The sequence below is a fragment of the Rhinopithecus bieti genome, unplaced genomic scaffold, assembly GCF_001698545.2.
Source record: "Rhinopithecus bieti isolate Rb0 unplaced genomic scaffold, ASM169854v2 scaffold_1014, whole genome shotgun sequence".
Lineage (NCBI taxonomy): Eukaryota > Metazoa > Chordata > Mammalia > Primates > Cercopithecidae > Rhinopithecus > Rhinopithecus bieti.
Window position 1 is genome coordinate 5803864 of NW_016803499.1, and position 27909 is coordinate 5831772.

Consider the following 27909-nt stretch of genomic DNA (forward strand, 5'->3'; position numbering starts at 1 on the left):
TATCTATATCTATATCTATATATCTATATATCTATATCTATCTATATCTATATATCTATATCTATATATCTATATATGTATCTATATATAGATATCTATATCTATATATCTATATCTATATCTATCTATCTATATATCTATATCTATCTATCTATATATCTATCTATATACCCCCACCACATTATCCAGCCATTCTATTCCTAGGTATTTACCCATGAAGAAAGGAAATATAAGTCCCTACAAAGACTTTTATACAGAGTCCACCAGCACACGAGTGGATAAACAGACTGCGATGCGTCCATACAATGGGATACGGCTCAGCAATGAAAAGGGATGAATTATTACGTGCCACAGACTGGACGACTCTCAAATGTGGAGTGATGGAAACCAAACAATAAAAATCACACACTGTATAATTCCCCTGACAGCAAGCCCCAGAAAACGCCAACCGTCTACACTGACAAGACAGACCAGGGGTCCCATCCAGAGCCAGGAGCAGCGGAAGAGGGGCCAGCGACGGGCACGAGAAGCCTTCTGGGGGTGACGGATGTGCCTGCTGTCTCAATTGTGGTGATGGTCCCGTGGCACACACCCATGTCCAGATTGGTCAAATCGTACATTTTAAACAAGGCCGTCTACTCTATGCCAATTATACCTCAACAAAGCTGATTTTTTGTTTGAGTGAGCAGAATAAATAAAACTGAGACTATGGCGGTTCCTGGCGGAGGCCCCTCCTTCGCAATTAGTGCGCCTCTGGTGGGCACGGGGCCCTTTACACCTGCTTCCCCAGCACCTCTTTTCCTGCCCCCGTCAGGGGAGGAGGCATCGTCCACCAACACCTCTTGGCCATTGGCTCTGGACTGAGAACCTTCATGCCAAATGTCCCCACACCCTCGGCACAGCCCCGGGAACTGCGGTCCTGATGTGACCTGAATTTTACACATGAAGAAACTGAGGTGCAGAGAGGATTGGTGATGTGTGTGGACCCATTGGGAAGTCTCAGGAGTCTGGATCCCCCCATATCCTGGAGTTTCTCCAGCAAGGTGTGGGAGTCTTTCCACAATCCCAGGCTCCAGGGCCATAAAGAGCCACAGCAGGCACAGCGACAGCGTCTGAGGCCCACCCCAAGCTAGGCGGCCCCACGCCGCAGCTCGACGCTGGCTTTTCACAGGAGGGGTGCAGAGGCCCCCAGAGGCTGCCGACTGGCCCCCAAACCCCCTTAGCTGATGTCTATGCGAGAATCGGCCACAGGACCCGGGCCTCAGTGCCTCTGACAGGGGCTCCATGAAAACTGGGGAGAAACTACAAATTCTTACAAACTCCCAGGATGAGAGGCGGTTTTCCTCAGGTTCTAGAACTCCTAAGTGGTCTAACAGATGTCCTCATTTAAAAAGAACACCCAAAACACCTGAGCCTGAGAGGAAGCACGAGAACTCGAGCAGAAGGGGTTTTCTGGGAACGTTCAGAGTATCTTAACGGTGGGGACAAAGCCCTGCTCACAAGCATCCTGAAAACGGCGTCCCCATGGCTTTTGTCCTCAATCCCAGGCTTTTGTAGCCATGGCCAGGTCCAGGGACCTGGCTGGGTGGGCAACACTGAGAACTGATCAGCAAACAGGGCCCAGCTCAGTCCCTCCCCGGAGGACAGCAGCCACCCCCGACCCTCCCTAGCCAGTTTCAGAAAATGGTCAGGGAGAAGAGACACAGGCCCCACTAAAGAAAGCTAAAATGAAATAAAGACGCCCGCCCTTCCCCCAGGTTCCCCACCAAATGCTGCTCTCAATGCACAGATTATTCTCAGCACATGGTGCTCGGAAACTGACCAGATCATCGCCCCGCCAGGAAAAGGGGCTGGCCTGCGCCTCTCGGCACACACTTGACATTTTGTTCTCATCCAGGCTTCCCATGCTGACAGTTTCTGGATTAAATGTGCAAATGGAACGCGGCCCCAAGGGGGTCTCTCTCCCCGCCCGCCTGAGGTCCAGGGCTGGGTGTGCACATGTGCATGTGTGCGTGCAGGCACGTGTCTGAGCCTGAACGTGAGCACACACGTGTGTCCACATGGGTACCTGTGTGTGCATGTGTCCACATGCCCATCCGTGCACCCATGTCTGTGCATGTGTGCCCGTGCATCCTCTTCTCCACCAAGCATCTGGGCTGGACATGAGTGTGTTTTCCAACCCCCAACTTCAACTACCTTGACCATGACCAAGTCTGGAAACCTCACCACCAGCTCACGGCCACCCAGGACTTCTCTCAGCCCAATAGGGATTAGCTCCACCTAAAAATCCAAATGCAGTCCCCTCATAGCAAGTCCCCAGGCTGTGCTCTCTGCCTCCCATTGCCATCCTAAAGGGCATGAAGCTGTGAGGTCCAGAATACACCTTCCAAGCGGCCAGGAGTCAAGACTGTATATGTGGGGAGAAGACTATTGTCCCCAATTGCCAGGGTCCTAAAGACACCTGAAGTGAACATCCACTCCTCCTGAGGCCAGCTGGAGCCAACCTTGGGGTTGAGAGCATCTCCCATAAGCTACTGAGGAGGCTGCTGGCAGCCCCTGGCCCCAGGTATCCCCCCAGGCATCCCTGCTGGTCCCCGTTTTATACCTGGGAGACAGAAAATCCTGTGGGAAGAGCTGTCTAGGCCTGGCCCTGAACAGGGGGCTGCGGTCTGAGGTGCTCGAGCCGCAGCTCCTGACCCCGTGAGGCCACACTGAGCCCCGTCCCCCCACCTGCAAAGTCACACGATGACACACTTCAACGGTCCTTGGCCAGGACCTCTGGTTTTCGCTCTGTGTGGCCTGGGAAGCTAAGAATGTGATTAGAACTCATCTGAATGTAATGCCCTAGGGGGTTCCCCTGGCACCTGCCCAGCCCCCTCCCCAGGCTGCTGCCCAGTGTCAGAGGAGACCTCAGGCTACCTCCTCGTCCAGGGACACAGTGGGTAGACCCCATTGTGCAGGACCCCATGGCCAGTGGGCCCCACAGGATGGATCCTATTATCCCCCAACGACTTCCCTGGCAGCCCCCTGGGAGCCCCACGTGCAGTGCCGGTGCCAGCTCCCCCACGCCTGCCTGTGCCCGGCCTGCTCAGCCCGTCCCGTTGTGTTGTGTCAGCTGCTGCCCTGCGCTTCAAGCGAGGCTCTCCAGCTGGCCAGGGTCAGATGTGAAAACAAGGACCTAACCCAACCCGGCCCCCCGGCTCCCCTGCACCAGAGACCCCCACCGAACGTGGCGCTCACTGATGAGGCTCTTTCCAGCCCTCAGGCAGAACATAAAGGAAACACCTGTCCCCACGGCCACACACTCTAATCCCACTAAACCCGAATGGAGAAGCCCGGGGGCCCTGCAGCAGGCGCACCCCCCACCAAGGTCTGACTTTTGTCCTGGACTATGGGGAAGGCGGGAGAGAAAACACGGGAACTGGCCTGGGAGAGCTGGAAAGCCGCGGCCACCCTTCACCAGGGACAGTTTCCAACCAGACCCAGGGCTGCCGAGAGCAGAGCACCATGGCGGTGTGGGGGCCTCCAACACCCTGGGTCCCTAAGGGTCCCCTCACTCCTGTCCTTGTGCAGTCACCACCTTCCAGGGGCTGGGGGCTCCCGCTCCAGTAAGGCCCTTCCTCCCGACACAGAGCCCCTGCCCGGGCTGAGCCCCAACCCTGGCAGAGCCCGCAGGCGCCCTGCTCGGCCCCAACTGCGCCTGCACCCAAACCCAGGTCGCTGGCTCTCTCATTACCAACGTGGAGCTGAATCATCACAATTTCTAAAAAGAGGAGAAAGAGAAGCGAGTGCAGTAGGGGGAGTTAGAGAGACCACCCAGATACCTGGCACTGGGGAGAGACCTGGAGACCACGCGCGCCATGCACGCCAGACACTGGGGCGTGGTGGGGAGTGCTGGCTGCGGGCAGGCACCTGGCTGCGTTTGGCTTCTTGGTTCCTCCTGCCCCAGAGAGAGATGGGCCCATCCCAGCCCCGCTTTCCTTCCCACCAGCCTTTCCCAGGGGCTTCTGGAAAGGCGGGACGAGGGATGCTCCCTACGGCCAGCACAGCCATCAGTTCGGCCCCCAGGCTGCCACGGTGGAGTCTGCATAGGGTCACATGCTTGTGGGGTCTCTCACCAAGGTTCTGCAAAGATGTCAGGGATTGTCTAAGATGCCAGCGCCTGCCTAGCATAAGCCTGTTCCTCTAGTCACTCAGTGCTCTGGAAAGATCGCACTCCTGTGGCTTGAAAACAGGGAAGACGACAGAATGAGCCCACAGGGCCCTAGACTCTCCTGGCACAGCAGGTGGGAGCTTCTACCTGGCCATTATGGGGTCTTTCTGGGGCCCGAGAGGAGGAGTTCTGATGGAGGAGTTCTGATGGAGGAGCTGGCAGATCTGGAGGAGTTCTGATGGAGGAGCAATGGGGAACAGGCACCTTGACCCCCAGAGGGACCACAGGCTGCAGACGGGACATCGTGCACTCATGCCGCGGCTGCCCTACCCCTGGCCGGAGCACTATGGGCTAAGAGTGCCTCCCTTGAAGCCCCAGGTTCCTCAAACCCAGGTGGGTCTCACTGCCTTCCCTCTGCACAGCCTCCCTGGAGGAAAGACGCGGACTGGCGGTTCCCAGGTTCCGGCCCAGGGGTGTCAACCCGATTCTCACAAACCACTTGGACAGAATCGGGTTACTGTCCAAATTACTTTTCGGGAAGGTTTAAAAAATCTTGCAGTTTCCTCTACCTCCTGCCCCGGGCCCCTCACCGCCCCCCACCCCACCCCATCTTGTTCTGAACGAACTTGATATATATGACAATTCTGGCCTGCAAAAGATAACGTGAGGCCCGGGTGTGGGTTGCACAGAGGAAGTCTTTGTTAAAGAAAACGATTCACCGTGGGGCCCCTCCACACACAAGGCCCCCTGTACTAGGGGAAAGTTCCGGTTCCAGCCCAGGATTCCTATGTACTCGGGGAACATTCCGGTTCCAGCCCAGGATTCCCACTTTCACGACTCTCCCGCGAGCAGATTTTGCATGAAGGAATGTCAGCTGTCCTCCGCCCAAGCAGCTGCCTTCAGACAGGAACGTAGCCAACCCAAACCCTGTCGACCGCGGTCCTGGGACAGGGGACCCGGCTGGGGCATACACGATGTCCACTGTGCTGGAGACAGCCTGCCTGCTGCCTCTGCCCTGGGCCCCACAGAGGGGCCTGTGAGCCCTCCAACTCCTCCACACAACATCCCTGGGGCCAGGGGACTGTCCTCAAGCCTCCATGTCCACCACCTCTCCCTGCTCAAGAGACAGACCATGAAGGGAAGGCCGGGCAGGGCTGCTCCAGGTCAAAGAAGCTGAAATCGCGTTGACAGTCACGTGCAATGAGGAAAAACCAGTCACACTCACTGGGACAAGTGATGAGCCTTGAATGCAGGCTGTGAAACGGACAGCAGTGTCTTGAGAGTCGGACACCCTGGCTAAGTTGAAGGTCCTCATTCCAGAGGATATACACACGCTTTATAGGGAGAAAGGATCACACTGTTTCCAACTTACTCTCAAATGACTCAGGATAAAAACGAAGCAGGCTGGGTGCCGTGGCTCACGCCTATAATTTCAGCACTTTGGGTTGGCTGAGGCGGGAGGATTGTTTGAGCTCAGGAGTTCAAGACCAGCGTGGGTAACATGGCAAAACCCCATCTCTACAAAAAATACAAAAATTAGCTGGACATGATGGCACGCACCCACAGTCCCAGCTGCTCAGGAGGCTGAAGTGGGAACACTTGATCCTGGGAGGCCAAGGCTGCAGTGAGCCATGAGTATACCACTACACACCAACCTGGGCAACACAGCAAGACTCTCTCTCTCTCTCAAAAATAAATAAATAAATAAAAATAAATTTAAAAAACTAACAACAAAAACCCCCACAAAACCCATATAGGTTTTTGCATATAGAGAGAAACATGCAGAGCAAATGGCAGAAGATGAAAGCCATTGCTGACCTGGCCGAGGGTGCCTGGGAGCTGCTCGTACTGACAAGCCTGAGATTAAATCAAAATTCAAACATCCAGGAAGAAAGACACAGACTGTGGAACCCAAAGGCCCTGCGCCAACCTGGGCGCTGTACAAACCTGGGGCACATCGGGCTGGCCCGGGGCACACGCTCTCCCACTTCTATGTTCCCAGAAAATAACATTGTTACTAATTCAAATGCAAGTTTAAATGCCCCTGGCAACTGCTCTTTCCAAAATTATCCTGCTAAATAAATAGCGTGGCAAACCTTTCCTGGAAGGTCAGACAGTAGGGATCTTAGGCCCTGTGGGCTGCACGGTCTCCATGGCAGGACTCAAATCTGCCATTGCACAAAGCAGCCAGAGGCGTTAGGCCCTCAAGTATATGGGGCCGTGTGCTAATAAAGCTTTATTTACACACACAGGGAGCCACCCCGTGGGCCATGGTTTGGGTCTGGGTTGCCCTCAAATTCATATGATGAAGCTCTAATCCCTAGTACCTGAGAGTGAGACCTTGTTTGGAAATGGGGTCCCTACAGAAATGATTAGTTAAGAGGGGGTCAGTGGGTAGCCTGCAACCCAGTAAGACTGGTGTCCTTACAAAGAGGAGAAATTTGGCTCCAGACTCACATAGGGAGGATGCCCTGTGAGGTAAAGGGAGGGACTGGGGGGAACTAGGGTACTACATCTACAAGACAAAAGACCCAACAGTCACTAGCCACCCCCAGAAGCTGGGAAAGGCCTCAGAAGAGCCAGCTCTGCCCACACCTGGGTCTCGGCCCTCCATCGTTCAGAGCTGTGAGAAGGCGACCTCCACGGTTTAAGCCGCCCAGCCTGGGGTCCCCCATCACACAGCCCGGGTTGACTCTTGTGACCCATGTGGCAGGAGACAGGCCCAGCAGTCCCTCTGGCAGACCAGAGGTTGGGAGGGAGAGCCGCGCATTGTGTCTGGTTTTGAAGCACAGCCTGGGAAGCCATTGCTATGGCCCAAACCAGCTTTGTCGGGTTCCAGACCCACCTGAGAGAGGGAGGTACCGAGAAACTGTAGCAGGTGGCCTCAAAATCACATTTTACCCTCCCGACCCTCAGTGTCTGGCTGGGAGGGCTCAGCATGTCTCCCCAGGTCCTCCACCCCTGCAAGGCAGGCAACTGCTGAGCCCTGCCAGCCACCCTGTGGGGAGGGCAGCCCCAGCCTCCACTCTAACAAGGCGCTCGGAGCACCCACCCCAGCCTCCCTTCCTTCCGTAACTCTCGGGGGTTGAGCAATGGTGCACGCGAGACTCCTGTAAGAGCCGCAGGCACTGTGGATGGTGCGTTTATCACCAAGTACAGGAAGCCTGGTGGGGCTGGAGTCTCTGCTGCAGCCTGGCACAGCAGGAAATTTCTAGAATCCCTCAACACTGTGGAGCTGTGGCCCAGCTGAGCGCCCCTGCTGCCCTGCCCTGAGCCTGAGCTCCCATCACAGGCAGGGAGCAGGCCGGCCTTCCTTCAGCAGCCCCTGTCACCGCGTGGCCTGTGCATGGGGCTGGGTGGCTGGGGACAGCAGCGGGTGTGCTAAGCAGAGCATGTGGCCAGTGAGGCTGGACCAAGGCTGTCCCGGGGAAGCAGAGCCACTGGGTCTTCATGCCATGTCCCGTGAACCTCAGACTCTGAGACTGTAGCTTCAGCAGCGCCCCTGCCCCCCAGCTGTGCATCCCACACCCTGAAGCAGAGCACTCAAAGCAGGGCGCCCATCACAAGCACAGGCTGCCTCCGGGGAACAGCAACGCTGTGGTTCCTCTCCTAAACAGCCCCCAAAGCAAGGCTGATCCTATGCCCAGCAAAGCGGCCTCAGAAAGGAGACACTCTGATGGATTCCCAGAGGCAGGGGGCCTGGCCCGGGCTCTCCAAGGGGCACCAGTCACCTGGCCGCCCTCTCTCAGGTGCAGAGTGGGTGACAGAGATGCTTTTAGGAAGCTCTACGGCCAGCACATGAGAGAGACGCCACAGGGCTCTGAAAGGCAGCAAGGGAGTTGCACAGGACTTCCCAGGACAAGGAGCTCCTGGCAGGCGGGGACTTCAACAGCTTCAGAGTCACTAAAGGGGAAGGCAGGAGGGACTGGTATCTGGTGGCCCTCAGTGACCAACACCGGGCTCTGGAGAGTCGGCCAAGTTACTTCTCCTGTCCCAACAGGGCAGTGGCTTCAAGTTCTGCCTTGTGGATTCTGAGCCTTTGTTCTTGGAACTCTTGCCAGGACATCAGGGGTCGACCCTGACCCGGGAGGAGCCTTGGCAGCTGAAGCTCAGCCTACCTAGGTGCCCCCAACTGCCCCAGAGAGACACTCGGGCCTACCCTGTTCCCCCTGCCCCTGGTCCATGTTCACCTTCGCTACCCGTGCCTGCCCAAAGTCTACAGGCCAGTGTCCAGCTCCAGCATCCTTCCATCCTGAACAGGCCCCGAGAGCCTCTGTCTCCCTGGGGTGGGCTCCAGGCAGGGTCTCAGGACAGATGAGTGAGAAGTTCCTCCTACAGGCTCACGGGGCAGTGACCTCAAGTCTGGCTGTGCAGAGCTGCAGCCACCCCGTGCCCTGGGGGCTGTGCAGAGGGAGGGCCCACATCTGTCAAGTCCTAGTTCCAGGGTCTCAGTGCAGAGAGGAACCAGGGCTCTGGCCCACACATACACAGGGCCCTGCAGTGAGGATCCCGGGGTGCAGAATCCAAGTCCAGATCTGCCTTTCATGAGCCCATGGTCTGCTTGCACATAGATCCTGACACACAGTAGGTGCTTAATAAAGATTTGCTGGCTGAACAAATGCAGGCGGAAATAACCCTGCCAGGGAGCTGACGACTGCGTTCTGAAGCCTCAGGGTGGCCTGGGCAGTGGGGACCAGTTTTGGCTGGGTAGCTCCCGAGTGACAGGGACAAAAAGGCAAGTGAGCCCACAACCCCACAGAGGGACACGACGCTTCCCAGAGCACCCTGCAGCCCTGAGGAGGGAGTGGGTACCTCTGTCCCTGGGCAACCAGTCTAGTGGAGAGTCGCCCCTGAAGCAAGCGTGCAGGATGGGGCTTTGTCAGACCCATAGGAGCTCACCAGGCAGAGTGAGGCAGGCAGGGAGGAAGAGAACCCCTAGCGGGCGGCAGCTGCAGAGGGAATCAGACCTCGCGGTGGGTTGAGGAAAATTCTGAGTCACCCACTGGTTCCCCAACGCGGGCAAAGGTGCCTTTACTTCTGCGTCTTTTCCCGGCAGCAGCAGCAAGGGCGCTGCGGGAAACCGCCTGAGGCGGTGCGCAGAGCAGGCTCCTCATCAGAGCAGCTGCGGGTCCCAGGTGGAAAACACCAGGTGGGGACCTGCGGGCCTGCGGGCGCCCTGAGCAAGTGGAGGCCAGGGCGCTGAGGACAGGACCCGACCTTGTTCCACAGAGAGGGGCCCACCCAGGGCTGTCACGGAGGCCCAGAGACTCTCCACAGGGTCTCACTTTGCTGCTGGGAGGGAAACTGAGGCCTTGCTCTGTGCTGGGAGGGAAACTGAGGCCTCGCTCTGTGCTGGGAGGGAAACTGAGGCCTTACTCTGTGCTGAAGGGGCAGCAGAAACCCAGGCAGTGGAGGCTCCAGCTGGCGGGAGGGGTGGGCCACCGGGCGGGGTGGAGGGAGCCTCAGCAGAGGGGAGGAAGCCGCAGCGATGACCTCATCCCCTAGGCCTCCGGGGCCGCCGCTCACGGGGTTTTTTAACCACAGGCATTGCAGGACAATTCCCTGGTATGTTCACCACCAAAGGCGCGGACGAGCCATGTTTGTGTTGTGCTTTTGAGTGCCTCTCTCTTTGTGTGGGGTTTGACAAAAGCCGTGATCCTGGAGACAAAAGCCAGGCCTTCACCTGGGCCAGGGCAGGGTCTCCTACTGCAGAGAGCAGGGGGGCAGTTTCTGGCAGCAGCCGGCCTCAGCAAGAAACAGGAGAGCCACCCAAACCGGGAACTCCTTCCCAAGCAAGAACACGCAAAGCACACGCACGTCAGACACACGTGTGCACGCACACAACAGGCACATGTGTATGCATGTGTGCACAGAGCTACCTACAAGCACACACACGTACACACATGCACACGTGTGTCACTTCCACAGACGTGGGCACACAGATGTGCACACGCATGTACGTAAACACGTGCACACACAGCCCCCTCTGAATTCAGAAACCAGGCTGGGGCCCTCTTTGCAGCCCAGGAAGTGGCTCTCCTCCTTGGGAGGCCATGAGCAAATCTCCCTGCCCAGCAGATTTCCGACGTGCTGTTCACGTGCTGTTCACGGTGTCGGCCGGACCCCAGCCGAGACCAGATTCCTCCCGAAATGGCTTTTTCAGGCCCACCGCATATCCCTGGTTCAGCAGAATGCCTAATCCCTCCGAGGCCGCGCTGGGGTTTCCTTAGCCGTGCTGAGATAACAGCTTTCTGGCACTGCAAAGCTGGGCGGACGAAAAGAAACGAGAAAACAGGGGCTCCCTGGAAACACACCGCTTTGATCAACTTTTTCCCCAGCATTTAAACATCGTGCTTTCGGAATCCCTCACGCGGGTCCTGCACCCGGCCGGCCCCTCCTGGGTTCCCCAAGGCTGTGGTTTGCGCTCCCCGCGCTCAGCACTCCTTGGCGGGGGCCAGCAGCTCCGGAGTTGCATGGAACCCGAGCGCCCTCTGGCGTCTCCAGGCGTTCCCGCCGCCTGGCCCCAGGGGCTGCAAACACTCCGCTTCTTGTGCCTCCCCCCAGCACCTCCAACCGTCCTTCCTGCAACCCTGCACAGCCTCCCTCTGCTGGACTCAAGAACCCAACAGCCGTCCTCACTCCTCCAGGCCTGAAGCCTCAGGAACCTGCTGTCAGCCCCTTCCCCAGGAAGTCCCCGACTTCTGCCTATGCTCTGAGCCCCACCGCCCTGCGCCTGCCCTGCGCCTGCCCTGCGCCTGCCCTGCGCCTGCCCTGCGCCTGCCCTGCGCCTGCCCTGCGCCTGCCCTGCGCCTGCCCTGCGCCTGCCCTGCGCCTGCCCTGCGCCTGCCCTGCGCCTGCCCTGCGCCTGCCCTGCGCCTGCCCTGCGCCTGCCCTGCGCCTGCCCTGCGCCTGCCCTGCGCCTGCCCTGCGCCTGCCCTGCGCCTGCCCTGCGCCTGCCCTGCACCTGCCCTGCGCCTGCCCTGCGCCTGCCCTGCGCCTGCCCTGCGCCTGCCCTGCGCCTGCCCTGCGCCTGCCCTGCGCCTGCTGTCCACTGGAAGCTGTGAGCCCTGGGAGGGGTCCCTGCCTGCCCTGCCAGCACCTGCTTACCTCCTTCTCACTGTGCCCCTCCCACCTGAGCGCCCCCTCCTCCAACCAAGTGGTCACTGTCCCTGCAGATACTCCCCACCCAGAGCCTATGCCTCAGTCTCGGCTCTGCCTTTGATGTGTCCGTACATCCGCCTCTCAAGGCCAGGCCCACGGCTGCCTCACTCTCTGCTGTGTCCCCAATGTGCCCTCCATGGCCATGACTGAGTGACAGCTGGACCCTCAAATCCCCTTGAAGGATTTGACTCCATGAGGCCAGTGCTTCAAGAGACTGCTGGGAAGTGTGGCGAGGCGAGTGGGAGGGCGTCTTCCACCCCTCCACCATGCAGGGGCAGCTGAAACCAGGAGCACATACCAAGCTGGGGTGTCCTCGTCGGGCAACTCTGGCCTATGGACTTGATGCAAGGAGGGACATGCACAGCCAGGAAGTGCCATGCGGAGCCTGTGGGGATAGCGCGGCCACGGGGTCCCGCCCTCAGGGAGTGTGGAATGGCCTGAGGCAGACAGATGCTTCTGAGCCTCCCAGAGCCCCACCAACCCAGAACAGGGCAGGTCGGCGGGGATGCTGCGCAGGATGGTGCCAAGCAGAGGCCTGAAACCTGCTAAGAGGCTGAGTGCTGACACTCCCGAGGACAGCCAGGCCCAGGGCAGAGGGTGTGCAAAGGCCCTGGGGCAGCCAGGAATGTCCAAGGCTTGGCCTGGAGTGAGTGAGCCCAGGCTGGAGGAGGTGGAGAGGGGAGGGTTACAGGTGACGGACCTGAACGTGGCACCTTGGGGAGTGTACTCTAAACGTCACAGGGAGCTTCTGGAATGATCAGATTTTTGTCTTAGAAAGTCCTCCCCAGCTGCTGTGTGCAGGGTTGCCTGGTGAGACGCAAGGTGTGGCAGGGAGGCAGCCGGCATGAGAGAAGGAGGGACAAGGGAGGCGGCCAGGGTCTCTGCCTTCCAAGCAGTGGAAAAGGCAGAGGGGACTGCAAAGGGGACTGCAGCAGAAAGGGGGCTCTCTGCTTGGGGCTGCAGGCTGCTTCTCTGCCATGCCACCCCAGCCTGGAGGAGAGGGAGCTGCAGGGCAGTGAAAGGCCTGGTTCCTGCTGGCCAGGGGTCTGTGGCCACAGTTCAGCAAATAGCCACCAGGTGGCGCACAGACCCCAGGGATGCGTGGACAGTGGGCAGGGCTGCCGGGATAAGGACCATCCTGGAGGCTTCCCTGGGGGCACAGCTCAGCACTGTGCCTTGAAATCTAGGGTCTGCCCTCCTGCCTGGGCAGGGCTGCATCCTAGGGAGCAACCCTACCTGGTCTGCTCCTCGCCCCTGTCCCCTGCCTGGTTTAGATGCGACATGGGGGCCCTGGGGCGCTGTTGGTGATTCTCGAGCTGTAGATGGGCACGTGGAGCCCAGGGCACATCTGAAGGTCCCTGCAGGTTGGGCCTGGGTGCACGCTTCTCCAGGCTTTGCCCTCCCAGCTGCCTGGGAGATGACCACCTAGGAAGTCAGGACCTGAACTTGGATGCTGTGGTGCTGACAGCCCTGGCTGGGCAGGGGCACCTGGGTGGGCTCACGTTAGCACTGGCACTCCATGCTCCATTTAAAACCAAGCAAGTCCCAGACCACGTCGGGGGCGAGGGGCTAACCACCCAGATCCAAGTTAGTACGTGAGGGACAGGACAGGCAGGATCTCACGTCTCACACACAGCACAGGCATGAACATACATACATACACATATACACACACACAGCAACACATATCTATACATAAATACATACAACGCAGCCATACATAAACACACAACACATGCTCACAGGTGCACAGTACAATGTGCCTATATGTGGCCACATTTACATGTGTACATGCTCAGATACACACGTGCACACATGTACACACAATGAAACAGAGCCAACCATGCATGAAAGTCCCCACGTGCTCATGTGTACGCACGCTTACTCAGATACAGATGCACACTTAAGCACACAGCTCACCCATAAACACATACATGCGTGTACACACAGCCACACGCGTACACATTTCCATGCATATGGGCACACACATACACACATGTACACATACCTGCAGAGGTACAAAGGGCCTCACACGGAGACCCTCCAGGGGAATGATTGGCAGTCGGGCTCTCACAGCCTGGGAACCACTGGCATCCTTGGCCCCAGGCCCTCCAGGGACAACTACCAGGTCAGGGACTCCCCCCACAGACCCAGCCCCCATGGCAGAACCAGCAAAGGACATCCCATGCCCACTCCTGAAGTTGAGCCAACCCTGTCAGTTGGCGAGGGCAGAACGTCCTCCTGCTAGTCACAGCCAGAGACTTGGCTGGGTGCTCACCTGAGAGCCAGGTCTGTGGTGGGTGCGGAGGACTTGGGGATCCTGGACAGGTGCCATGGGGGCCCCATAAAACATGGGGCCCATGCTGCCATGGCTACTGGACATTGCCCTGTGGGGGAAGGATGGCCTCACCCTAACCAAGATGGCACAAGACGACACATACACCCCACTTCACTGGTGCAGTGTAAAAGTCTGAACAAAGTATGAGAGTACAGTGTGATAGGACATGAAACTCAAATTCTAGGACCAAGGGGATTTGTCCCCGGAAGGCAAGGCAGGCCCCTCACCGACAGGAGCACCTCACAGAAGCAGGAAAGACCCCTGACCAGAATCCACACGGTCACCATAAAACCACACCAGACGGCCGGGCGTGGTGGCTCACGCCTGTAATCCCAGCACTTTGGGAGGCCGAGACGGGCGGATCATGAGGTCAGGAGATCGAGACCATCCTGGCTAACACGGTGAAACCCTGTCTCTACTAAAAAATACAAAAAACTAGCCGGGCGAGGTGGCGGGCGCCTGTAGTCCCAGCTACTCGGGAGGCTGAGGCAGGAGAATGGCGTAAACCCGGGAGGCGGAGCTTGCAGTGAGTCGAGATCCAGCCACTGCACTCCAGCCTGGGCAACAGAGCAAGACTCCGTCTCAAAATAAAAAAATTTAAAAAAAAAACCACACCAGACATCGGACCTGAAGGACCCTTCCTAAGCGCAGGAGGTGCACAACCCCGCCCAGCAGCCAACCTGCCCATGGAAGCCAGGAGGGCCCAGCTGGCCGCAGGCACTACCCCAGCTCTGGACAGACCCAAGCAGCAATCTGCCCTCCTGGGCATCCCTTATCTGGAAACACAAAAGAATGCAGAGGATAGAGGGAAAACTTCTGTGACCAGTCATGAGAGGTGGCGGGGCCACAGGCTGTAGCAGAAATTAACAGCTTTCACAGATGCCAGCAAAGTGCCTGGAAACCATGAGAGACTAGAGACTCCCTATGTGATGGGAACAATAACAACTTATTCTCATCAATATTATAATCATCAGGAATACACTTAGCACAAACTGCCTGAAATCTACATAATGAAACCACAAAATGCTGCCCATAAACACACACGCCACGCTCCTGGAGACCACCGAGATGTCGGTCTCCCCAGTTCATTCACCCCACTGCCATTGGGTTTCTTCCCGGGGCTGGATAAGGTGATGACAACATTCACTGGGAAAAGCAAGGCTGCAAGTGCCACCAGGAAACCCCCCAAAAGAAAGCCCTGCCGAGGCACAAAGTGGCATCATGAAATTGACTTTAGTACTGGGAGAACCAAGTCAGTAGGGCCCCGGTAAAGGAAAAGTCCAGCAGAGCAGTGGGACAGAATAGAAAACCCCAAAGCAGACCCTTCCTATTGCCTCTGGACCTCTGGTTTACAGAGAAGACGGCCCTCCAGTCAGGCAGGACAGATGCACCGCAGAAAACACGGCGCTGGGAGAACTGGGAAGCACAGCAGGCCTGTGCCTCACACCACTTAACCAGGAAACTCCCAGCCACCATGGAGCACACACAGTTAACCTGGTGAGGGCTGGAGGAAACCACAGGTGAATTCCTCCAGCTATGGCTCAAGGTCCAAAAGCAACGAAGGAAAGCTAAAATGGACTCCCTAGAAATGGGATGGACTCCACCGCTGAGGCCATCATGAGAGGACTCTGGACCCCGGCGGGACAGGCTCCCCTGGCCAGGAAGACACAGCACCAAAAGCAGCAAGAAACCAGCCCAGATCTGCCTGTGTGTGCCAGGACCTGAGTCGTGACTCTCTCTTTCTTTGCAGATACTGGAAATATTCCACAACAAGACAGGAAAACAAGACAGCCCAGCCACGGAGAGGTGCTGGACCCAGTCCTGCCGGAGTCCTGTTGCCCACGGCCCACATTCAGGTGGCTTGCGTGGGGACCCTGTGGGCTCCAGACACAGCTGGCTCCCTGCACCCTGCCTTCCGGGCAGCCTCACGGCCAGATCAACTTTGGGGTTTTCCACCAGGCTATGAGCCTGCCCTGCCCTGCTCTCAGCACCTGCCTGGCACAGATGGCACCGACACCACTCAGGCCAATGGAAGGGACCATCCAGGTGCCCAGGGTGAGGGCTGCTGCTGGGACACCAGCAGGGCCCATGTGCCAGCCATAACCCAGGGGCAGGTGTCACCCAGACCCCAGGGACACTGTGCATGAAGGCTCGGGCAGGCCCCTGCCAGCCACAACGCCAGCTCTACCCTCCCTCCTCCTTCCCTCCTTCCAGCCCAGCTTGGGAGCGCCTCCTCCAGGAAGTCCTTGAAGCCTTCTTTCAGGACCCCCAGACCAGCTCCAGGCTCCCTCTCAGTCCTTGGCCCCTCGCCTGTGGCACATCAATGCCGCCCCCGAGGTCACTTGGCCAACGTGTGGGGTCTGGGAGGTGCCCCTGTATCCAGGGGCACGGGCCACACGCGTCGCTGGGCAAGGGGGTGGGGGCGGCCCTAAGGGGCCACCCCTCTAGTGGCGGGCCGGCCACCAGCGCTGGGGGATGCATGCCCAGCCTGCCCAGGGCAGCCATGACAGTCCAGCCCACCGCCCTCCAGACGCTACGTACCATCCAGAAGAGGGTCCCCCCACCCCGGCCGTGGGCCAGGCGCCGGCGCCGATACTGCTCGATGCCGACCAGGGCGCCACCGCTGAAGAAGAGGCCCAGGACCAGCGGCACGATGAGCCGAAGCTCGTAAGACAGGGACACGCGCGGGGCGGGTGGTCAGCTGCCACGGCCTCCGCCACCGGCCCATTAGACTGCACCGCGCGGAGCTGGACGGCCGGGCTCAGCTCCGCCTGGAGAGGACTGACGACATGCCGACTCGAAAACCCCAGGTCGTCCTGTGCCTAGCGGGCTGGTGACACACCACTTCTGCGACCGTGCAGGTCGCACACAGAAGGATGCCGTGCCTCCCCGCGCGGAAGGGGAACCACGGGACGAAGCACCAACGAGGTGCCGCCACGTTGAGCAGGGGCCCCGCCTGGAACACCACGTCGGCGCCACGGGCCAGACACACCGACACGGCTGACGCAACCTCGGCCTCGACCACGCCCCCTGCAGTGTGGGCTCACGCCTCTCTCGGAACAGTCAAGGCGCAGCAGACCCCACAGAACAGCAGCCGCTGGTGGCTGCGCCCCAGGCGGTGCGGACTGGCTATGGGCAGTCGCGGGGGCTCTCGTGGTCTTGCGGGTCATGTTAAAACTTCTGGATGTGGATGGTGGCTGATCGGCTACACGAACTCCGAAACCGTCCTTAGAGCCCGACAGGGGGCCGCACCTTTCCAGGTAAGTGGAAAACTGGCGCGGCACCGACCATGATCACGGTCTCCCGCAAAGCCTGATTTTACCAAATGCACTTCCAGAAGCCATGTCAACAGCCCCCTGTCCAGGAATTCAGGGCCAGGGCAGCGGGTGCTGGTGGTCAGCAGCACAGCAAGCAGCCCGCCAGGGTGGGGCGGTCCTGAATACGCGTGCCACCAGAGCGTATCTGCGTCTCCCAGAGCGGAGCCTCGGGCTGCAGGCCTGTGGGCGGCTCTCCTCCAGCTTTCACTCTCCTCAACTCCCCAAGCGCCTGGAGGCCCGACGCCACCAGAACTCCATGAAAAGGGAAGGCTGCACAGAGCCCCCAACCCTGGGCAAACGTTCTGTACATGTGGGCTCGCAGACGAACATACGGGCGCGGCCCACTCTGATCCAGGGAACCATAAAGATAAGGGGCTGCTGCCTCTGCAAACGTACCCCTCCAGGGCCGCCTGGCCCTTCCTCCACGCCTGCCTGGGGACCGATTCCTGTGGACTCCGGAGACTCCGAAGGAGCCGCCCATGGATCCTCAACCGCGACAGGAGAGCCGCGGAAGGTGGCCACACAGCCCGGAGAGGGCCAGGGGAGAACAGCAGAGAAAGGCCACACACAGACCCTGAGGGCCGCCTGTCATAGATCCTCCGCGCTGGGCATAGGGTGCCCAGGCCTCCCTCCACTCCCTGAGATCCTGCATCCCCACAAGTGGCTTCTAACCCATCCCCAGGGCAGCCAGAAGGCCCCTGCATTGCCTCCTCACCCAGCTCCAGAACTCAGCCCCACTGTGGAACCCATCCCTTCTTCCACCTGGTCCAGCGCATGTGTCACAGCCAGCCCACCCTCCCAGGCCCCCGGAGCCCACAAACAAACAGGCTACACGTCGCCCAGCACAGCCTCGCCTCGGCTCATCCTCCCACTGCACACGGAAGATTTCTGGGGGAGGTGGGGCAGGAGCCTTGCACCCTGCCCCAGGCAACGCTCCACTGTGGGCAGGCGCATCCTTTCCTGGCCCTAAACTGCACCCTACCCAAAGGCCCTTGATGGCTCACTCAACCACAGACCCCCTGCTAGGCCCCTACCTGCGGTTCCTCCCTCCCCATAAGCCATAGTCCCACTGCTGCACTGGGCCCAAAACCTGCAGCTACCCATTTCCTCAGCCACCTGTCCTCACCAGCGCCGCCAGTCCTCCCACACATGGTGCAGCTCTACCTGCAGAGCTGACCCCAGCAGCCACATCTGCACCTTGCCCATGTCATCCCTCATCTCCCCCTGACCCACGGTGCCCACCTTCCCACCCTTGGCATCCCCAGCCACATACCCAAGCCAGTCAAGTGAACCCTCAATGCTCATCACCCCCAGTATTAACCGCGCAATGGCCCCAGACCACCCCAAGCTCCTCGCCGGCCCTTGTTGCCAGTCTGACTACTGCCTGCCCAGCCCACCTGCAGGGGCCCCGCTGCGCCCTGCTGCTGCCCAGCCTAAAAGCGCAGCTTCAGGGTCCTACCAACGGGCCCTGTCTCATGGGCAGAGGCCAACTCTGATGTCTGACCCTGGCACCCACAACACCCCAACTGTGTCCTTTATACTCAAGTATCACCACTGGGACCAGAGTCTGTTGTCCACCCTCTAGACCATGAGCACCCCAAGAGTGGGGCTGTGGGCTGCAGTGCACACCCAGGATGCGGCCTGGTGCACAGTAGGTGATCAGTCCCGTGGGACTTCCTTCATTTAATCTCTAAGGCCTGATGCTGCTGCTTCATCCCCTTCAGCATGACCCTTCCTCTGCTCCCTGAGGTTACTCCCCCACTGGGACATTCGACCCAAAGCACAAGTCTGATCAGCCATGTGGTTCCAGGAGCACCTGGAAGGCTGGCATGCAGCCCTGCCTTTACCTGGGCCTCAGTCTCCCCGACCCCCGCCGGCCCGAAGCTCTGGCTGCGTAAGCTGCGTGGCATTTGCCAATGCGGTGCTTCCAACCAGGGACCCTCTCTGCACCCCCACCCTCCACACTGCTTTGGCTCTGAGGACTCTTCCTGGCCAGCTTGGACAGGATGCCCCGGCCTTGCCAGGCTCCCTCTGGGTGCTCCCACACTGACCACTCCTGCCCTCATCTGTCTCTGGGACCAAAATCCGCACAGTGCTGGCATGGGGTGGGTGGGTGCAGAGTAATTAGTTCAACAGACACAGCTGGAGCCTCTGGGCCAACCCTGTGGGGAGCCCTCCATAGGGTGACTCTGTGGATCTCATGGGGATACAAGCAAAGATTGGTTGGAAGGGTGAGTGCCCATCTGCATTGGGCACCATTCTGGGCACTGGGAATGGGCTCAGACTGGCCCAACTTGCACAGAGCATGCTGCCCACTGCCAGAGCAGGGTTCCCTCCAGGTTCTTAGAAGAGCCTTTGTGCCAAGCCACAGGCCCTGGCCCCACACTCTGCAGCCCCCAAGGCAGGGCTGGGTCTCTGCCCCTTGTTGGTACAACTGTTGGCTCTCTCCCCCCACCAGGCTCTCCCTCCGCCATGACTGCCACACTTAATCCTCCTGGACGTCTGTTTGTTTTGATTTGCAGTGAGCAGGGAAGTGAGATTAGACAGCCTGGCTCAGCCACGAGGAAGCAGAGCAGGGCTGCCCGGGGCAGAAGATGCCACCTGCCTGCTCCCCAGGCCCATGGGGTGCAGAGAGGGCCAGGGCACCATCTGCACATGGAGATGCAGTGCCCACTGGTGCCCCAGGCAGCTCCCCTGCCTCAGTTTCCTCATCAACACAAAGAAGCGGCCCACAGGTGCTTCTTCCCAGGCTGTGGAGGGAGGTGTCACCCGACGTCCAGCAGGGAGTCAGGAGCGAGCATCGACTTCACCCTGAGGCCTTGGATAAACCAGAAGCTCCCAGTGCTGACTCCTGCAAAGATGTGGCAAAACCCACCACCCACCAGGGGCCCTGGGGAGGATCCACTAAGTTGCTCTCTGTCCAGCAACAGGAAGTGCTCCTGGGGGTTGCAGGCCCCTGCCTGGTACCCACACCCCTGCTCACTGACCACCGGCTCAGCCAGTGCTTTGCAGACAGTGACACAGACCCCCACGAGATCCTGCCTGACTGTGACGTCACTGCCACGCGATCATCAAACACATGCTACAGGTAAGGAAACTAAGGCTCCAAGGACTTCTGAGGTCACAACTGGGGTAAACTGAGGAGGAGACAAAGGACTGCAGCCTGGTTCCCCGACCCGGCATGGCTGGGGTTCCTGGAGGCTGGGCCCTGGGTCCCCTTGGCCCTCAGTGTGAGAGACTGCCGGGCTCTGGTCTCGGTGCACGTGGGCAGGGATAGGGCTGCAGTGAGGGGGGCACGGCAGCTTCCCTGTCGCAGAGCTCGGCTTCCATCCTCCCGTCTCCTCCTCCAACTCAGATCCTCCTGCTTCTCTTAGGAGAGCCCTCACAATCACAGTGAGGGCCCACCCGAGTGACTCAGGACAACCTCCCCTCTCACGAGCCATCCCTCAGTCACCCTGCAAAGCTCCTTTGGCCACACAACCTAACTTGTTCACAGGACAAGGACACGGACACCTCAGGGGCCACCGTTCAGCCAAGTGATAGCCATGTCTGAGTCACGCGCCCGAATCCACGCCACTGCCCCAGCCTCTCAGTGACCTGCACAGAAGGCGCTGCACTCCCCCCACTCTCAAATGAGCAAACGGGGGCCTGGGGAGGGAAGGGGGCCATGGGCAGGACCCAGATCTGCTGACCCTGCAGCCTCCAGGCCCAGGTTGAAAGCTCTAAACTTTTAAAAAAAAAAAAAAAAAAAAAAAAACTGTAAACTTCCTCCGTGGCAGAGGCGAGCGAACAGAATCGCCTGCAGCTTCTCTGCCCTTCACAGGGGCACCGTGATGGGTACCTGCAACGTGGAAGCTGAGATAGCCTTACTTCACGGCCACTCTTCTAAAAGACCACAGGCGACACTGCTTTCTGCATCTGCCGTCACGGCTTTTCGATTCTTGTGCTGTTTGGGCAACAGCCGGCCATCACAGTGGCAGTTAGTGGCCTCAGCCACGGCATAGGAAGCAGTGATGGGGATGGGCGCAGTGGCTCATGCCTGTAATCCCAGCACTTTGGGAGGCCGAGGTGGGAGGATTGCCTGAGGACAGGAGTTCGAGACCGGTCTGGCCAACATGGTGAAACCCCAGCTCTACTAAAAATATGAAAAAATTAGCTGGGCGTGGTGGTGGTTTGTGCCTGTAACCCCAGCTACTCAGGAGGCTGAGGCAGGGGGACTGCTTGAACCAGGGAGGTGGAGGTTGCAGGGAGCCGAGATCGTGCCACCGCACTCCAGTCTGGGCGACAGAGCGAGACTCTGTCTCAAAAAAATAAAAATAAAAAAAAAGCCATGATGGATGCTGGTTAGCACCAAGTGCAGAGTGGGCACTCACTCACAGGCTGCGAGTGGGCTTGGAAGCTTGGTGACTGGCTGCCAACGCCAAGCGCCTGGGCTTCATGGCACGGATTCCAGCTGCAGGGGCTTGTCCTGCCCATGTCCTGTGCTCGGGAGACACAGTGGACTCAGGTGTGTGGAGTTACTGCAGCGGGAAGATTCTCGACTGGGCCTTGCAGGGGAATACAGGATCTGACCAGGGAAGACTGCACGTGGGTGGTCCTAGACCAGCCCCCCCAGAGTGTGCATCCAAGTGGGCATTCACCCCAACCGCCTGGGCAGAGGTGCCTGGGAAAGTCCCGTGCAGTGGAATCGCGGCTGAGTCAGAAGACGGGGCTCTAGGGCCAGGGCTGGGAGCCAGCAGGGGCTGAGAAATGTTCCCCCACAGGCCAGGCAGATGGTGGGGACAGGTGCCCATGGGCCAGGCTGGCTGTCAGCCTTGCCATATTCTGAAGGCTAAATGATTCTTCCGATGTTTTGATACACCGTGCTAGCCTCAGAAGGAATTATATGACAAAGGTTACTTTTATCTACTCCAGATAAAAAGAGTTTTATCTTATTTACCGCTTTATCTATTCTTGTCTCAGGCAGAGCTGGGAACCTCACAGGTGCCGAGCTGGGGTCCCTGCCCTTGAGGCACTCAGGGCCTGGGGTGCCTGTGCACCCTCCTGCCTCTGCAGAGCCACCCGCCACCCCCTCTGCCTCAGCTCCAAGGCCAGGCAGTCGCAGCCCCCCACTCTGCAAAGCCGGGAAACCGAGGCCTATGCGTGTTCTGGACACGGAGGGGAAAGCAGGGCAGGCTAGCGAAGGGGTGGAAGGAAGAAGACATTGACCCCCCCAGGTCATGTGGTCCCCTGAACGCTGTCCCACCAGAGCTCCCGGGACAGCGTGGTCATGCGGAGGGCGCTGCATGAGTGGGCATCCCCCCACGCCCCAGGAAACAATCCCCTACTTGTTCTCCTTGGCAGCAAATCGGCCTCAGGAGCAGTGACGGCGAGCGCCAGCCCCGAGGGCACCTGGTGAATTATCCAACATCATTTCAACATCTCAGCCCCGGGTGGCCGGGAACACGGGAGAGTGCAGGAATCCTACCAGGGTCACAGCCCGAGACGCTGCGGGAGGGTTCCCCCTGGGTGCAGGCAGTGGGCCTGGGTGGGCTCCATGGCTCAGATGGCCTGGGGCTAAAGTGAGTTCAAGGCTGGAGACTCCATGACCTGCCCTGTCGCACACACTAGGGCCCCCTGAGCAGTGCCCCTAAATGGACCTGATTGATCCAGGTGCAAATCCAGTCCAGGCAGGGGACATGCTGGGACCCTGGCCTTCTGTGCCCACTTGGGGCAGGACCCACACACAGTGAGTGACAGCCTCGTTAGCCCATAGGGGGCGTTTTATAACCCTGAGATGTTTCCCAATAAAGCTGAGAAACCTGAAAGACAGCCGCCTACTTCACGTGCAAAGACACGTGGGCAGCTCGAGGGGTGCCCTTAGAACTCCAGCTCGAAGCCACTGCACCGTGGAGCTCACCCAGGGTCAAAGCTGAAACCCCGAGGCGCATAACCCCTGGAGAACTTTGCACTCCCGTGTCCGTATGCTTAATTTCTTGAATCTGTAAACATTAAAAATTACGTTAATACTTGAAGAGTTTTGTCAGTCTGAAAGCATCATACATGGAAGGACGTGAGCACAGAGGCGCCTTGAGCACACCGCACCACGCACAGTGCCAGTCACAGAAACGCAAAGGCCGCAGGGCTCCACTCGGGAGGCACCTGGAGCAGCCAAATCCACCGTCGCAGGGAGGCGGACAGCGGGACCGGGGGATAGGGGATCTGTGGACACGGGGAGGACGGATCCATGGTCGCAGAGAGCAGGACGGCAGGCCAGGGAGAGGGAGTGGAATTTCATGGGTGCAGAGTTTCAGTTTGGGAGAGAAGTTTTGGGGTGGATGGTGGTGATGGTTGCACAACCATGTAAATGGACCTAATGCCACTGAACTGTAAGCTTACAAAGAGTTAAGATGGTAAATTTTGTGTTCTGTGTATTTTATCACAGTAAAATAAAAGCACTTTTAAAGGAAACAGTAAACAACATTCATAGAGCACGCATCAGAAGGTTCAAAATGTTTCACGTGGCTGGTGAACGAGATCGAGCAATGTTCAAAGACCCCCACTGGGGACAGGACCTCGCCAGGCTGATAAGCAGACAATAGGTTACGCGAACATAAAGCCGAAGGCGGGACAGGGCCTCGAATGTGTAACCTCAAGAGATTAAATATTGATGCTTAAACCCCAAACCACATCTAGGGGCTTAAAAAAAAAAGTCATCCTGGAAGACTCCAAATGCCTCCAAAACCCACGTGCCCCAGGAAGGAAACACTGGGGGCTGGGGAGGACAGGCTTCCCCTGCTCGCTCACTGGCCACCAGCAGGTCTCCATCCCTGATGTGGCTGCTGGCTCCAGGGCTGCTGAGCTCAGAGCCCTGGGATGTGGACGACCAGGGGCAGAGGTCTCAGGGCCTGCCAGGGCTGTTCCCCAGGGCTGAATCTGTACCTCAGTAAAAAAGCTACCAGCTGGTCACCCCCCTCACCAGTGGCTGTCAGCGGGCAGCCTCAGCAGGGTTTGGGGGTCACCAAGGTTACCCACAGTTTCACCTGCTTCCTGGCTCTGCATGGGTGGAGCCTGGGCCAGGCATCTCCTGACCCCCTCCCAAAGGGGTGAGTCCTGGCCCACACAGAGGGCCCCACGCTGGGCTGGACAGCGGGCACAGGTTCCCCCCTCTGAACCCCATGTCACATCATGGAAGTCCTGGTGAGGAGACAGAAGCCCTGGTGAGGCACGTCTGGTCCCAGGCTGCCCCCCGGAAGCCCCCTGGACTGGGACCAGGAGGTACTACCAACTGATGGAGACGCTGGGCTCAGACACAGCATGGGACACACCCAGACTGGCTGACTCCAGGGCCCCCGGCCCCACCACTCGGTGCCACGGTCCTGAGGCAGGAATGCCATAACCAGGCCATGCGTCATCCTGGGTGGGGGTGGGGGCGACAGGGCCCTTTTCAACCTTCCAGCCTCTGCGGGCTCCCGTGTCCTGGGTGTGTGGTGGCCTCACTCTCGTGCTGTGCAGCACATGGCCGGATCCTCCTCTGTTGAATCTGTCCTGTCTTTTAGGAGGACATGTGTCACTGGACTTGGGCCCCCTGGGTAATGCAATCATGCCTCTCCAGACCCTCAGCCTCAGCTGCAAAGGGGTTTTTTCTATGTCAGGTCACATTTGCAGCTTCCAGGGATGGAAACCAGTCTTGGGGGCCACCACCTGGTGTCCTATGACATATGATAAGTATTTAATACATTACTTACGATCATTATTGGTAGATTTTGAATTCTTAAACAGCCGAATTAGGTATTGGTCAAAAACATATATTAGCTTTTTTTGTTTTGTTTTGTTTCATTTTGAGACAGGGTCTTGTTCTGTCGCCCAGGCTAGAGGACAGTGGTATGATCCTGGCTCGCTGTAGCCTCAATTTCCTAGGCTCAAGCCATCCTCCCACCCTGGTCTCCCAAAGCGCTGGGATTACAGGCATGAGCCACCATACCTGGCCTCATGTCTTAATTTTTAAAACATAATTCAAAATGTACTCAAAACTCAGAGTTTCCTTTTCATCCTCTCACCTCCAGATCCTTCATGGAATTGCATCTGCAAAGATTCTTTTAAAACGAGGGTGGCGTCCATGCACACTGGTGTCAGGACAGGGACATCTCCCTCACCATTCAGCCCACAGGGCATCACCCAAACCCTGTTGTGTTGGAGAGAAGGGAGCTGGGGATGACAACTCCCAGCACAGGTAGGACCCGGCTGGTCCATCTTCAGCAGGCAGCTGCCACGTCAGGAGTAGGTCCACGAGACTCCCTAGCACCCCAGCCCCTCAGGGACCAGCACTTCTCACCAGAAAGGCAACAGCTGCCCCCAACCATTGCCCCTCAGGCCCCCACAGAGCACCCTGTCTGCCATTGTCCACACGTCCCAGCTGGCTGGCAGGGCCTTGGAAGCCTCTCCCCTGGCAGCCACAACAGAGCACAACCCACAGAAGAGGCGTGGATGTGACCCCACACCTGCTTCACAGACCCACAGCCTGGGCCTCCCGGTCCAGCTCTGGGTGCATGGACGCCTCCCCACCTGGCCGGGCCTTCTTGGCTCAGGGCTCCCGTGGCCACCCCATGCCTCATGCTGTTTTGAACTCTTTAACTGCAACTTGTTCCACAGCAGCTGAGTCTCATTTCTTTCAAATGTTCTTGAAGGCAACGTGATCCATAGCCCAAAGGACACAACAATGGGTGACTCGGTGCGGCCGGGGGGTAAGATTTCTGCCCTCATTGTCTCCAGAAGCCCCAAGTGTGCTGCTGCCCCCGTTAGACACAGCCGCCAGCCCGCCTGTCAAGGAGCCATCTGGAGATTAAACCTGTGTCCCGCAGCAGGACTGAGGCTGTCCCCAGCCTCTTGGGGTTTCAGCTGACACTTCCCAAAACAGATCTGGACTGGGAACCCCAAGAAACAGGTCCCTCCCTGCCAGCTTTCGGCTGGGCCCCCACAGAGCTCCTCTGCCTGCAGTCCTCCCCAGAGGCTGGTCCCCCTGCCAGGGCCACCGGGCCTGCACTCCAACTGCGGGGCCACCAGGCCTGTACCCCAACTGTGGGGCCTCTCAGGAGGCCTCTGGCTCTGGCTTGTACCAGTTCATGGACCACCAGGCAGTCATTTCCACCACTGCCTCCCCGACCAGAGCAGGGGCTCCCCAGGCAGGGGCCCACCAGCTGCATCCCCTCTGAAGGCCCAGTGCCAGGCTTGGGATGCACGTCTGTGAAGTGCTTACTGAATGACTGCTGGTGTGAATGAATGTCTAGGGTAAACCCTGAAGCTCGGTGAACGAAGTCTCAGTGTTGCCTCCTCCATGCAGGCCTCCAGAGTGAATCTGGAAGTGAGATTAGGCTCCTCAGGCTCTGTTCTTTTCCTTCCTATCCCGCCCCACACCACAGGCTCAGCCTAGCCCCCGAGTGGCCTTTGAGCAGGACATGGTACTGAAGCAGCGTTCTGCAACCCCCTCACCCCCAGGCTGCATGCCAACAGCACAGGTTGACAAGTCGCTGGGAGCCTCCTGGGGTGGGCTCTGACGTGAGCTGCGGGTGCACGCATGGCCACCCCAGCAGGCAGGTGTGAGTGGGCAGGACGTGTAGGCATATGCTCCCACTGGCCAAACCAGTCCCTCATCCCTGAAGGAGCAGCATCTTAGGGGCTGCCCCTAGAAGACCAACTCAGGACAGGTGCAGGAGGTGGTGATCCTGCCGGGGGAAACCCTCCCAACTCACCTGGCTGCCACACCAAATGCCTGGACGTCCTGGGACAAGGTCCTGCCTTTACTTCCATTCTGCCTGATTCCTGCCAGACAGAGAGGTGAGGTGCCACAGGCCAGACAGTGACGCAGCCGGGACTCAACACGTGTGGGGTGGGGAACGCGCCCCAAATCCAACCTGTCCCAGGGCTCCTAAGCCCTGAGCCCCCTTCGGTGCAGACAGAAAGCCAGGTCTCCCACCAGAGCCCTCCAGGGTGTCCCAGGAGCTGTCCCTGGAGATCCATCAGGTGCATCTCACCCCATCCTCATCACCAGGAACCTGGATGTCCCCCGCACCAAGAGGCGACAGGTGTGCGTTCCTTTTTCAACAGCCCTGCAGGGTGTTGAGTTCTGCTGAGGGACTGCTGAGGAACCCAGCCAGGGACTGCTGGGTTCAGCTGAGCACAGGGCTCCTGGATGCTCAGGTTGTGCAGTGGGGATGAGGACTGGCCCCGCCTGGCAGCTACTGAGGGCTCATTCCCAACTCATTCCCTGACGCCCAGGGCCCTCGACCACACCTCAGTGCAGAGCCTGGAGCCTGGCCCTGATCCCTCCTTTCCAAGAGCAGCCTGGGGGCGAACACAGCCATGCTCGAGGCCCCTGCCGCACCATCCTGAGTGTCACATCAAAGCCCTTCAGAGGCACTAGAGGGACAGGTGCTGGGGGAGCCTCAGGCTGCTAGGAAGCTTCCCAATGACACCACCGGGAAGTCAGGGCGAGGTGGGGGAGAGATTGGGGCGGGAGGGTCAGAACAATGTCCCTTCCTACCAGAAGAGCCCAGTGCAGGCCTGGCACACCTCTGGGCCAGAGAGGAAATGTCCTAGGTGTGGTGGGACAGGTGGCCTCTGTGGCAATATTTGGCCAGGCATGGCTGTGTCCTGATAAAACTTTGTTGACAAAATCAGGTGCTGGCTGTAGCATGAGGACCCCGGCACAGACTACTGCTGAGAACCCAGGGCTCTGGCAGGATGACGTGGGTGTCTGCACCTGGGTGTTAGTTTCATGGGACCCGCTGCATGATCAGGAGCACCCAACGATGGCATGTAAACATCAAGCTGAGGGCAACCGAATTGGTAATGTCTGGCTCCCTGTCCATCTCAAAGGCTTTCTGGGGGCCAATTTTGAACCCAGAGATTGAGAAACAGGAACGTGTGCCCCCAGAACTGGCAGCCACATCCCCTTTACAAAC

At 58.7% G+C, this 27909-nt stretch overlaps 1 protein-coding gene across 1 annotated transcript in view; it reads right to left on the reverse strand.

Annotated features, from left to right (window-relative positions):
* KCNQ1 (potassium voltage-gated channel subfamily Q member 1) overlaps positions 1–16822 on the reverse strand; it is a 336495-nt gene extending 319673 nt beyond the window's left edge. The window contains exons 1-3 of the mRNA XM_017886015.1: positions 16700–16822; positions 16495–16608; positions 16194–16316 (exon numbers count right to left, since the gene is read on the reverse strand). Coding sequence (XP_017741504.1) covers positions 16194–16316; positions 16495–16608; positions 16700–16822 — 360 coding nt within the window. The remainder of the gene's footprint in view (positions 1–16193; positions 16317–16494; positions 16609–16699) is intronic.
* Positions 16823–27909: the final 11087 nt, after the last annotated feature.